This window comes from Anas acuta, chromosome 2 (genome assembly GCF_963932015.1).
Source record: "Anas acuta chromosome 2, bAnaAcu1.1, whole genome shotgun sequence".
In the NCBI taxonomy this organism is placed as follows: Eukaryota; Metazoa; Chordata; class Aves; order Anseriformes; family Anatidae; genus Anas; species Anas acuta.
The window spans coordinates 148,956,134-148,969,246 of record NC_088980.1 but is presented as its reverse complement, the minus strand read 5'-3'; the positions used below and the strand labels follow the sequence as shown (position 1 = coordinate 148,969,246).

The following is a 13,113-nucleotide window of genomic DNA, read 5'->3' as shown; positions in this document are numbered from 1 at the left end:
AGGGACATATCCATCACCTATCCAGTATCCAGACATGCTGGGCATGCTGGAATAGCTCTTTTCACTTCTTCTAACAACCCTTTCCTGGCCCAAACCCCCCAACCATTCTTTTCCACTCTCCTTTCCAGATTGCTCCTCATCTTGTCATCCATTTTTATCTCCTTGCTCTCTCTTCCTCCTCCACTAATTTTACAAACACGATCCTCAATTGATTTTCTTCCTACCTACTCCGTTCGCTTTCTCAATCTTTTTTTTTTTTTTTCTGTTTTTCCGCCCGCTCCATTTTTTTTCCAGTGCAACTCCCACGCACTTCTTTTCTTGGTGTCCTCCTCCCCTTGCCCACCCTACCTCTTATAGCCCTGTGACATCCCACGGCCACTGGTGCCATAGTGAGCCCCAAAAGCAACCCCATGGCCATGCAGGGCTTCTGCTGTGGCACAGAAACCACAGCCAGGCCCATGTCTCTGGAGCATTGGTCATATTTTTGCTGGCAGAGCTGCTTGCAAATCGTACTGGTGACATCATTTTTTATGGGTATAAACCAAGCAGGTATCTCCTTTTAATGCTTACTCAGGTGTTGCAGCCTCTTGTTGGTATTTTAAGCTGTTTCTGAGTGTTTTGTTAGAATTACATTGAAAACCATGTACCAGCCTAAGTGTGCTGTAGCGCAGGAGCAGGTGCTGACGTACAGAATGCTAAAACCCTGGAATTGGACGTATCTGTATCATATTGCTCATTTTCAATTATTCAGATGTCAGGGCATTTACCAGTCCTGAATTTCCTGGCTTTTGTGGAGAGCATCCCAAATACAAAGAGAAAGAAAACACATACTCTGATTAAATAAATCAGGCTGAAACAGCAGATGACCATAATTACTTGAGTCTCCTGAGACCCAGACTTCTTTATAAAGGCACATATGGGGCCCTGAATCTGAGCTTTAAGAAAAAAAAAAAAAAAAAAAAGGAAAAATAAAACCTCCTTATCACTGTCCGTCCATTCCCAGAGTTCCATGATGCAGTAATGAAAAAAAGGACATCTTAACAGTTTGACTTATGAAGAAATAGTGCTTTTGAAAGGGTGCGGACTTGATGAGCAGCACAAAGGGAAGATACTGGGGCTGGGATGGGGGCTTCAGGCTGGTGCTGGTGCTGCTGCCACTGGGGTCGGAGCCATCGAGCCCTAGCCATTGAGTCAGTCAGAAGTGGGACTGGGAGGGCAGCTTGGTGCTGGAGGCTTCCAGAGTGGTGCTGAGCCAGAGCAGGGCCCTTAAAAAGTACCTGGGGTGTAAGGAGGGGAAAAATCAGCACAGGTTGCTTACGGCGATGACATTATCAGTAGTGCAGTTGCAGGACAATAGTTGGTATCTTCATGCTTTGTATCATAAAGCACCCAGAGTACAAGGGCTTGTGAGTGCCAATCGGGGCTTTAACTGCCTGCGATGGACTGAGGGGAAAATAAAACAAAACAAAACCCGCTGTCACCCCTGGGATTTATCTCCGCTGGTGCCGGGATGCAGGAACCAAGCCTGGTACCGGGCTGGGGAGCGGGATGTCACAGCCGGTCAGCCCTCAGCAGTCCACCAGCAGTTGTTATTATTATTAATTAAGTCATTCATTATCGATCTTATTAATTAAAAATCATTACCGATCGATCATAGTAAGCCATTAATTTCCCTCTATTAGTTATATGGTTTATCTTTTTATAGTTAGCATTTATTTGCCATTGATCCCCCCCCCCATAGTTACACAGTTCACATTTTCACATTATTTCCCTTCACTCAGAAACCCACCACTCGCGCGCCTGCTCCCCCCCGACCCCCCCCCCCACACACACACACTCCGCCTTTTCGTTCAACGCCGACGTTAGCAACATCTCGATTTGAAATTTAAAAAACATTTTAATTTTAAACCAACCTCGCCCCCCCCCCCCCCCCTCTCCCTCCACCTCCCCGCCCGGCAGGGGGCGAGGCGGGCGGGCGCGCCTGCGCCGAGCACTTCCTCCTTGGCCCACGTAACGGGTGCGGGCGGGCGCAGGGCAGCGCGTGCGGCTCCCCGGTGACTGTCAGCGGCGGCGGAGCCCCCCCCCCTCCTCTTGTCGCCAGCCCCCGTCGCCATACCCCTGTCCCTGTCCCTTCTTCTTCTCCTCTTCCTCCTCCTCCTCCTCCTCCCGCCCGAGCCCCAAGCTCAGCTCGGGGACAAGCGAGGGGCGGAGGGAGGAGGGAAAAGGGGCTGAGCGCGGCGGGTGTTGCTGCCCTCCCGCCTTCCTCCCCTCCCTCCTCCTCCTCCCTTCTCCTCCTCCTCCTCCTCCCGCTCCTCAGAGGCGGCCCCGGCCCCGCAGGCAGCCGAGGGGAGCTGCTCCCCACCGGCGGGGCCTCGCCCCCCTTCGCCTCCTGCCCGGGAGGAGGAAGAGGAGGAGGAGGAGGAAGAAGAGGAGGAGGAGGAAGAAGAGGAGGAGGAGGAGGGTGGTGTGGGGGGCGAGGAGGCTCAGCCTCTCCCTGCGACTCAGCCGCCTTGATGCTGCGGGGCTCTGCCGCCTCTTAACATCTTCCCTCTGCTTTTTTTTTTTTTTTTTTTTCCCCCGTTTACCCTCCTTTTTCCCTCCCCCCCCCCAAAAAAAAAAACAAAAAAAACTTGGCTCGGTGTGGCTCCCCAGGATCATGCCGGACCAGATCACCGTGTCGGAGTTCATCGCCGAGACCACCGAGGATTACAACTCCCCGACCACCTCCAGCTTCACCACCCGCTTGCAGAACTGCAGGAACACGGTCACGCTGCTGGAAGAGGTAACCGAGCCTCGCTGCTCTCCCCCCTTACTTTATTTATTTATTTACTCGTTTAATGTTTTAGCTTCCCTAAGGAGCGTCGGGACGGGGCAGCGCTTGCAGCCCAAATCCACGGGAGCTGGAGGCATTGGTATGCACGTAAGCTCCTCTGCTCCTGGAGTCGTGGGACTTTGCGCTTGTGTGGAGCCAGTTGCAGAAAGCTTTCCTGCCCTCACATCCTCCAGACCAGCGCACGGAGCGGCTGCTGGCACTTGGGGGCCAGCATCGTACTTCTTCGGGCTCCTGGTGGCTGCTGCAGCAGGGGAAAAAAAAAAAAAAAGTGTGGGTGTTGGGTGTTCTGGAGGTTGAGTTTGGTTTGGGAGCCTGAGAGGTTTCCCCGTGTCGTTAGATCAAGGCAATGCAGAAATCTGACCGCAGAAACCTGGAGGGGGACTTTGAGGGCTGAGGTGGAGGATGGAGGGGTAAATTTGGAGAGAGGAAAGCAAAGTAAGTGGTGGAAGGAGAGCAAAATAAGGCAGTAGAAGTGGTCAGATTGTCTCATCTCAACCTTGAAGCCTCGGTGTTGTCTTTCTTTGCTTATTATTAGTGTCATTTAAATGTCCATCCGGCTTCACTATCAGGGAACGTATGTATTACATCAGGCAAAGTTAGAGAGCTGCTTTCTATGGGGTATCAGGCTATTGCTTCCTATTTGAGGTTTCAATGAGATTTCTTAGGGACTAGGTCAGCAGCTAAAAGGAAATGTCTTCCAAAGGACCTTTTTTATTTTTTTTTTATTATTTTTTTTTTTTAAGTGTAGCTCATTTCTTACCCTGCACTGAGTTGAAGGTTTCTAGCCTAACGACACTGGAAGAAGACAGTTTTTTGCTGTTGCTTCATAAACCACAATGTGTTCTTGTTTTGGATTACGCTCTCAGTTTGACAAGTATCTGTCGATATTCGAGGAGCCAGTGCCTGTCTTGGAGATGGATTTCAGATTCTTTTTAGTTTTGCTGAATGTGTTGGTAGGAGCAAAGTATTTGGCATGCAAAGAAAGAATATCGATCATGGTGTTCTTCTGGTGGTCCTGGGTATGGGAAATCGGATACCATAGGACTAAAATGGCTTAATATTGGCTTGGTAGAAAGTTTCCATGTTTAAAATTTTCCTAGTGCTGTTGTTTACAGAAACTGACTAGGTAATAGAATGACTGTGAGATTGCATTTAAAATCATATATCTTATTTTTTAAAAATTACATAACTTTGACTAACTTCTGCAACTTTTTTTCCGTACCTGTAACTGCTTTTTTCTGTAACTAGGCCGTAGTTGCTTTTGTAGACTTGTGAGAAATCAACCTGTTTTGTGTTTGACAGTATTGCTGCCCCCTGGTCTTAACTATGTGGAATAGGTACAGCCACTCTCTATTTGCTAGTACTGATGACAGCATTCATAGAGTTAAACGTGTGTTCTCCCATCACTGGTGACTTTCAGGGTAAGAATACAGTAAAATGCTTTTATAATTTGGGAGATACACTCAGACTGTACTAATGTGGTAATGCCCTTCCAAATAGAACCAAATGAGGGCAGTTTAAATATAGAAGATAAATATACAGCATTTCTTTTTTTTTTTTTTGAACCATTTCTGTGGATTGTGTGTATTTTCAAAGTTTTAATGTTAGATTTGATAGTAAGAAATCAGAGCAGAAGAGAATACTGGGTGCTTCTAGTGCTTGCGTTATTTGATATGTTTCTTTTTTGCAACTATTTTGTGTGCTCTATTTAATGTCTGCTACTTAAATTGATTCTGGACTTGGGTTGTGTTTTTTTGATTATCTGTCAGTATAGGAAAGTTTTACTTAATGGGAAACGATACAGATACACGCTGCTGATAGGTACTGCAGAAGACCTGCAACTCTCCCAAATTCATCTGTATTAATTTGCATGAAGAAATGCAGATGGGCAGAATGTGGCGAGTGATGTGCTCCATTACAGTCTTTGACTGTATGACTTTATTGTAGTTGTAGCTTGCATACACAGTTCTCCTGGTGCTACTTTAAAGCTGCGTTGGTTTCTGTACATCTGCTCACCCAAGGCTGTGATTCATATGGAACAGTGGATTGAAATTGAACGGTTGAAGTGGCTGTTATGTGGTTCTTATTACAGCTGCTATTGTCCGCGCATCGTGGATGACTGAAGAGCTCTTCAAGCAGCTCCTGAACTTCAATTCTGAGCCCACTATATTAAGGCAAACAGGATGATCCCATCCTTTCAGCTGTTTGATTTTTAACCTAATATTGCATGTGGGTTGGAGCCTCAGTAGGCTTTTGCAGACAATGTCAAGTTCTGTGCTGTTAGGGCTCTGCAGCATGAAGTCTCTTAGCTCAATTTAAAGTGTACATAATTCAAAACAAGCTGCACCTACCCCAGAGACTGTAAGGTCATTTTTGGATAAGCAAATTATTTTCTATATTCTAAATGAGACAGAACTAAAACTCTTGTATGAACTGAAACACTAGGGAAATTAACCAGATTAACAGAAGTTGGATCTGTTTCATGGCCTCTCAGTCTGAGGTAATTCTTGCTGTAGCTCAGATCAGTGATAAGAACTAAACCACCTTTTCATTAAGAATGTGACAAAAAAGAAATAGTTGTTTGCATGTCTATATGTATGTGCGTCTGTATCTAGTTCTGTGAAGGCACCACAGAATTGTGAATTTACTGTTCCTTAATCACAATTAGTAAGTTTTCTGAAATAATAAAGTAGATGATGGAATCACCTGCTGTTGTTTTCTTTTTTTCTCACTTGTTTTTCCTCCAGTGGAAGTACAGTTTATTCAGCTCTCTAGGTAGATAGATGCATATTCTCTCCTAGTTACGACTCTCTCCAGATATAATTCTTTTCAGATTAGACTTGGGATCCAGTTAGATGCAATTTTGGGACAATTTTCAGGTAAAGTATCAGAGCAGGCATTTTCACAAATGACGATGCCTTAGAATTTTGGTAAGTCTTTGGAAAGCCCAACAAAATACAAAGGCAGACCTCAAAAAATCAGGAGCCCAGGAATGATTTTCTGAACAGACTTCAGTGGGACTTATTTTTAAATAGTAAAACTAAACTTTACTCAAATCTGTTGTAATATCCTCAGAGGAAAAAATAGTAAGTACATGGTAGTAGATAGCAGATTGACTAGAAAGGTTTCACACTGTTTAAACTATTGAAACTTTTGAAAGTTTGCAAGTTTTTTCTTTCTTCTAAAGAGACAAAACTCTTTTTGTCATCCAGTTGCACCAGAGCAACAACAACAAAAAGACCCTGTCAGCTTTGTAGCTGGGGTTAGGAATCTACTACTTGAGTAATTACCAAAGAGCCACAAGAAATATTTTAATCATAACTTTTTATAAGTGTAAGTGTTATCTGTTGGCCATCAGTAAACACAGATTTTAAAGTTCATTCTTTCTAATGCTAAAATAATGAGCTCTTTTCAAACCCCAAGGGGAAGGAACAAAACCATATATTGTAGTCTAATTCAAGAGAAACTGAAATCTTTGCTCTTTTCCGTGTTGTTCTCTGTAGGATAGCATTGCATTTGTATGATGAAGACACTTTTTAAATTCATATTTCAGCATGAAATTGGGAGAAGCTTTTATAATACCATTCCCATAAAGAGGTGGATTATCTAAATGGGTGGTTAATCACTTAGAAAACAATCAAACCGTGGAAATCCTAAGATGGTATAGACAGATCACTGATGCAGCATCTTAAAATAATAGCCTCTGCTTTGTTCCAACCAAACATGTTTTTATATTTGCAGTTGTTCCATGCTTTGTTACTCAAATAGATTTTCTGAAGAGTGGATTTTAATCCCTGAGTTGATATTACTGCGTGAGCTAGTTTGGATTTTTAGGTAATGATGACATCTGTTCAGAGAATAAGTGCTGCACATGTGGGATCTCCACAAGACTGCCTTGATTACCATTTCACTGTGCTCCAGCTGAAAGGACATCTTTGCACATGAGGGATAACTCAGTTATCATGACCAGCCTGTTCTAAAGCAGATGTTTTGTAGGATTGTCATGACATACAGAGGTTAAGCTTAAATGCTGAAGTTCCCTTTAGGCAGGCTGGCTAGATTAGAAGTTGCAGTACCTGGATCATTTGGAAGCTGCTGGTATAACAAGGAAGAGCCACGGTTACTTCTGATGCTTGTTTTACTGCTGTGCTCCTGTACTACTTGATCACCTTCAGTAATGTATCTTTCTTTTTTTTTTTTTTTTGCTCTTCATTGAGAAGTTGGAAACTGAAAACACACTTCCTGAAAATTAGCTCTTGTCATACACTTGTTAATAAATAATATTTAACTGCTGAGTGGAATACAAAATATGGCTGCAGATATGTTTAAAAAAATAACCCAATGTCTGTTGCTTATTTTGTTTTCCATTGTGCTGATCTGCTAGGGTTGGAAGATCTGTTGATGTGGACTGGTCTTGTAACAGATGTATGCATGTTACATCAGTGAAATAATTGTGTTAGGCTGAGCCGGAGCCAAACAGCCAATTCTGTTGTTCACAGTGCCAGTTTGGTATAATGTAACATAACTGGAAGGGAGAAGATTTCTCAGTGTGCTTCATCATCATGAACACTTACGTAAGGTTAGAGTTGGGAACATATTCTAATTTGCGTGCGGGTTTTTTTGGTTGGTTGGTTTTTAGTGTATAGCCCTTCTTTGTAGTTTCCCATGTGCAACTTTCCCTTCATACTTTAGTTTCTGTGAGATTTCCCTTAATCTAATGCGTGGGAAAACTTGTAGAACAAGAGTAAGGGAACTGGGTTTTTGCCTGATCACAATTTTCTTGAAACATGTAGCTGTAGTTAGCACTGAAACTGCTATATGGTCAGTTCATCTACTGTGATTTTATGCTTTTCTGACGTAAGATCCTTTTTAAGCAGAGATACTCTATCAAGGGAGGCAGATGGAACCAGGCAAGAGAGCAGTAGCGTTTTGTTTCTAAGTCAGCTTTCTGTTTTAGTTGGCAGTCTGCAGAGATTTTGTTCATTAGCCTGTGCTGGTAAGATCTATTTTATGTCTGAAGTGAAAGATTGTTTCTACTATTTCTATCACTTAATTTCCATTGAAGGGTCACCTGTGTATAACTGCAACAGAAAAATCATAACATCCTGCTTCTTTATTTTTTATAAAATAATGAAAAAAATCCTAGAGTCTGCAGCAGCAGCAGACCTAATGCCAGCTTTTCCAAACCTTGTAATGTTTTATATATGGCAGTTAGAAACAGTCTTGCACCACAGGGAGCTTTGTACTCAAGGTCTGGTTCTTGTGTAACTGGTCACAAGCTATCTTCAGTTTTTGAAGAAGTATGCTTTCGGTGGCAGACCATCCTAGAAGAAACGGACAAAAAAAAAGTTTCTTGGCCAATAAATGAAGTTTAGCCTAATGATTGCTGTTCTTACACTGAATGGCAAATGGCACCAAAGAAGTAAAAATGAGTGCTCTATAATGTAAACAGAGGCCACAGTGTCCGCTCATGAGAAGTGACTCCTGATCATGATACTGAAGATGTGGTGAAGAAAGAGACGATATTGACAGCAACATCCCATATTTACAATAGCGCGTTTCACAAAAATGCAGTTGAGGGTGCTCTTACATTTAGATGCTACAGATCTTTTTCATCTAGTGTGAAATCGTTTTTTACCCTTCATTTGATAGTAGTTGAAACAATTGATTACAATAAGCAGGCAATCTCATTTTCCCTAATTTGACTGATGCAAGGGGAAAAAAAAAAGGAAAATTTTCACAGAATCACAGAATCTTTCTAAGTCACAGTCTCAGTCATGGCAGATTAATTAGCTTTGCCTTCTGAGATTTTGTATTCATTTTAGGCACACTTTCGAAAGTACTTATAACTTTGTGGTAGGTAGCTCACATGTTTTTTAGAGAAGTACTGCCTCCTGTTTTTTGAACTCCCAACAGGCGCCTTCATGTTTGCTCATCAGTTAGGAAGCTGTGAAGGTGATTTTTGGTGCCCTCTGCTCAGTATGCTGCTCAGATAAATCCCAACAGAGGGTGTAGCATGTAGTCATGGGAACTTGGGCTCTACATTGAGCCCTCACTGAGAAAAGAGCTGCTTAAAGTTACATGGCTTAAAGTTGGTTCTCGTATACAGACTGAAGTCTAGTGAAATGGTCTTCTATTACTAAAACCAAACAAGGCACTTTTTTTTTTTTTTAATACATTTTAAATCCAGCCATGGCATCTCTGAAAGACTGAATGTGAATAATTTGAAACAGAATTGCATTGACTGATTTCATTTGCTAACTACTGTGACTTCCGAAATAGTGAATGGAAGTGTTAGGCAATAATTCTTTAAAACAAATACGAAACAAATTTACAGGAGAACTGTAAGAATGTAACTTCAGACTTTGAATGGAATAGTGCCTTGTGACAAAATCATTAGGTAGAATCAAGCCCAAACTACTAATTGTTAGTATTGTAAGGTGCAGAGGTAGGCAATACAAAAATGCTCTGAAAAAGTGCCCTAAACCAACAGCACATTTTTATATTTCAGGGGAAACTTTTCAGAATCCAGTTAATATTGTGTGCTCTGGTACTGATCTTGGGGACTATTTTGTCAGGTTTGATTGATGCTGGCTGAGAGGCCTAAACGTTATTGGTAAGTGTGAAAGAGAAACTCCGGAGATGATAGCAGGGGTTTTATTTCCTGAAGGAATACAGCTGAAAGTTGAGTCCCTGCTCAAAAGTGTAGCGGTTATATTCTGGTTTCTGAAGTGACAGTATTGATCTGCATTGTATGTGTGGGTTTTTTAATACCTGTGGGCTAATGCTGAGGTTTTGTATGAGCAGTGTGACAAGTGAGATTTTTGTGGACAACAGTGGATTTAATTGTGATGAATATGGGAAACTTTTTCTTTAAAGCTGCTGTGAAAAAGCAACAAAACCCTGTTGGGACCACATGGCCACACACACACAGTCTCTTTTTCACTCTGGTGAAAGGACAGGCCTGAAGGTCATTCCTATGGTTAAGCCAGAGGTTGTATGCTTCTTTTTTGTCCCCTTTTTAATCGCCACCTCTATCTTGACCTTACTTATTTTTATCCTTCTTATTGCATTTGTTATCAGGAGAAACACAGAAGTCTTTTTGGTGCACAAATTTGTGTTTATTAATAGGGTAATGGAGTCTTAGCTTGTTCAGCTAGGAATATTTCTACAATATCAGTGCCAGGGATCTGTTCTTTTTTTTTTTTTTTTTTTTCCTTGCATAAGAACTAAAAATCTAATTTGATGCTGCAAACTAAGCCTGTAGGAATGCAAGGCCTTTGACAGGTTTGCTATCATGTCCTCTTGTCCAGATTGGTGAGATACGGACCAGGTAAGATGGCATTAGGGCATGTGGGGAGTTGGCTGGATTACCTAGCCCAGGGCCTGTTGGTCAGTGAAGCAAAGTCCGTATGGTGGCAGGCTGAGTGGCATCGCTCCAGGACCTGTTCTGGGGCCAGTATGACTTGGTGACTGTCATCAGTCTGGATGATGAGCTGGAGTGTGGTCTCCAACAAGCACATTTGGATGGTGCCAAGTTGGTCGGTATGCTGGAAGGCAGTCACCAGTTGGAGGAGCCTGACTGGAGGGACCTGGGGGAGTTGAGTGAAGAAAAACTTGAAGTCCTGTACCAGGAAAAAAAAAAATAAAAAATACACAGAATCATTAAGGTTGGAAAAGACCTTCAAGATCATCTGGTCCAACCATCACCCTACTACCAATGTCACCCACTAGACCATGTCCCTAAGCACCAGATCAGGCTGGGACTGGCTAGGAGGCAGCTTTCCAAGAAAACAGCTTGAAAAAAATAATCCTTGGACACAGGTGGATGACAAGGTGAATATGGGTCATCACTACGTTCTTGGGGTGAGGAAGGTCATCCTCATGCTGGCCTCCCCAAACTTACAAGGCTAAGGGGAGGCCATTATCTCTGTCTTCAGGGATGTAATGGGAGGAAACGGGGAAGCTGTGAAATCTGATTAATGTGGGGGGTCTTTGGTTTTTGGATTTGTTAGTCTTTTTTTTTTTTTTTTTTGAATCTTGAATCTGGTGAACAGCTGCCTGGACAGGCTGGAATTTCTGGCAGCACAGACTTTCAAAACTCCACTCGATAGTAAAAGTAGTCCTCCGTAAAGTTGTTTGATGGCAAATGTAGTCCTCCTTAACTTTTTTTGGGCTGCATCACTTAATCTTCTAGAAGATACATAGCCAGAATAAAATAGTTACTTAGCTTCATGAATGTGTTTTTGTGTTTTTCAACTAAAACTTTACGCTGAGCTTGTTTTTGACAAAAACATGTTTAAACCTAGTGAAACTAATGGTAGCAAGGTTGGTAACTTTTTCCTTCAATGACGGACTACTGAAATAGAGGGGAGAGGACTTTATGGTGATCATATTTTTATGAATCCGTGTTTGACAACGTTTATGAAATTGGGGGGGGGATATGATTATTTTAAGAGTAGTTTCAAGAGTTGAGTGTTTGACAAAGATATGATTTTTTTTTAAATGATAAGCCTGCATTTGTATAAAGTCAATTTATTCTAAAAAGTGATGATTATGTTATAGCTTAATTATCTCTCTGCTGGTTTAACTTCTATGAATAAAATGATCTGATTTTTATGTTTTAGAGCACCAACCTTGAATTTAGTTCAATAATTTCCTTTTCTCTTGTGTTATAATTTGCTTTTCTGGAAAATTATCTTTTGATTTTGAGACTCACAAAGCAAGAATTTTGGATTGAAAACGGAAACTTTTGAAGGTGTGTTCTTGTTAGGAAACTTAGTCTTTTCCACAGCACTCCAGAACAGCTTCTTAGGTGGGAGGGTGAGAGAGGAGAAAATACAGCAAGATGTTCGCCAGGAGAGTTTGAGCTTGTTATGACACTATTAGGAGTTAGGTTGGTAAGTCTTCATTTCTTTAAAACAAGTTTGAAACCCCCTAATGATTGCAAGACTCCTGTAACATTTTTGTTCTGCTCTGCTTCCCATATATCTATGTCAAAGTTCTGTATTTTACTTTAACTGTCTTATTAATTTCAGTTTTTAAACCTCAGTGAGTACACTGCAATTGTCAGAATTTGGTATTTGTTATATTCACGTTGTTTTAAGAGGTTGAGATTGTGCTACTGCTGGTGTAGAAACTTGAGTTTCTAAGATACTTTGGCTTTTAGCTAATGAAGACTGTTTTTGACCAAGCAATACTTGGGTTATTACACATTTTCTGGAGAAGGGATACTTTTGCCATACTGAAATTTGTCTTGCATGATGTTTTCGTAGTGCTGATCTTGGTAGTACTTAGTCCTAAAGGTGGCATGTAGTATTACGAAGCCTTTAGTAGCACTGCTTGCCTCTAAGCGGGCATTGGAAGTAGTTGAGCTATTGGGTTTTCTACTGGATGTCAAGGAAGTGTGGACAGCTGCTAGAAAAACGGAATGGGGAGGTTAAAATAAGCTATGTTTTTATTCGGTGGTGACAGTGTGCCTGCTTACGGCCTTCAAAAGCTATTTGTTAATAGCCATTGCAGTGACAGTTTATTAAAATTCAAGTTTCATGAAGTTGAATGAGGCTGGGGTGGGTCTGGGAAATTCAAGTCCCTTGACTTGTTGAGCAATCCGTGAGGATATTGTCTGGAAACTCAAGAAAAGTGGTCTGTAAAAGTATAGCAGATGGGCAAGTGTGTGCCACGTTGGGAGCGTGCAGGGCTGTGATTGTCCATCCTTGTGTTCTTGTAACGCTCAGCGCTGCTGGTAAGCATTCTTGAAGCTTCAAACTAGGAGTTTTTCAGGAGGTGGTGTAAATGTAAGGTATACTGACATACAGATGTTCTCGTTGGTTGTGTTTTGTTTTTTTTCGTCCCTCACTAAGTGTCAGAATTAGGGGGAAATGGGAATTAGGGAAAAACTAAAAGAAGGATGGTGCTTTGCCAGCTCAAGTGGAATATCCTAAGTCTGTTGTCTAATCCAGCCTCGTACCCCAGAAGAGTGTTGACACTTCTCGTTAGCCGTTCAAATGGAGCTCGGTACAGCAGACAGCAGGCATCACTGCAGATGCCTAATTAACAGGACGTTAAATCACGTGATCTTAAGGCTTCTGCCAACTTTAAAGTTGAATGAAGTTGCCTTGAAGGTTTTAACTGTAAAACTGGTCCTGCATACTACATTTTCCTAACCTCGTAAACAATGCTTTGATTTCTTTTACAAATAGTTCTCGGTATGAGACCTTATAAAAATTAAGGCTTTTATGATAATGGCTTAGGGAAAATTACTTAGGCAAAATCATTTT

General features: G+C 41.9%; 1 protein-coding gene across 7 annotated transcripts in view; it reads left to right on the top strand.

Annotated features, from left to right (window-relative positions):
* The window catches only part of ASAP1 (ArfGAP with SH3 domain, ankyrin repeat and PH domain 1), a 167,322-nt gene that overhangs the window by 49,288 nt on the left and 104,921 nt on the right, over positions 1 to 13,113 (top strand). For 4 of the 7 annotated variants that reach the window (XM_068672657.1, XM_068672662.1, XM_068672656.1 and 1 more), the window contains exon 3: positions 2,653 to 2,782. The exons of 1 other annotated variant lie outside the window; for it this stretch is intronic. In XM_068672657.1, the coding sequence (XP_068528758.1) occupies positions 2,653 to 2,782 (130 nt within the window). 2 more of the 7 variants (XM_068672660.1, XM_068672659.1) reach the window with 2 other exon arrangements.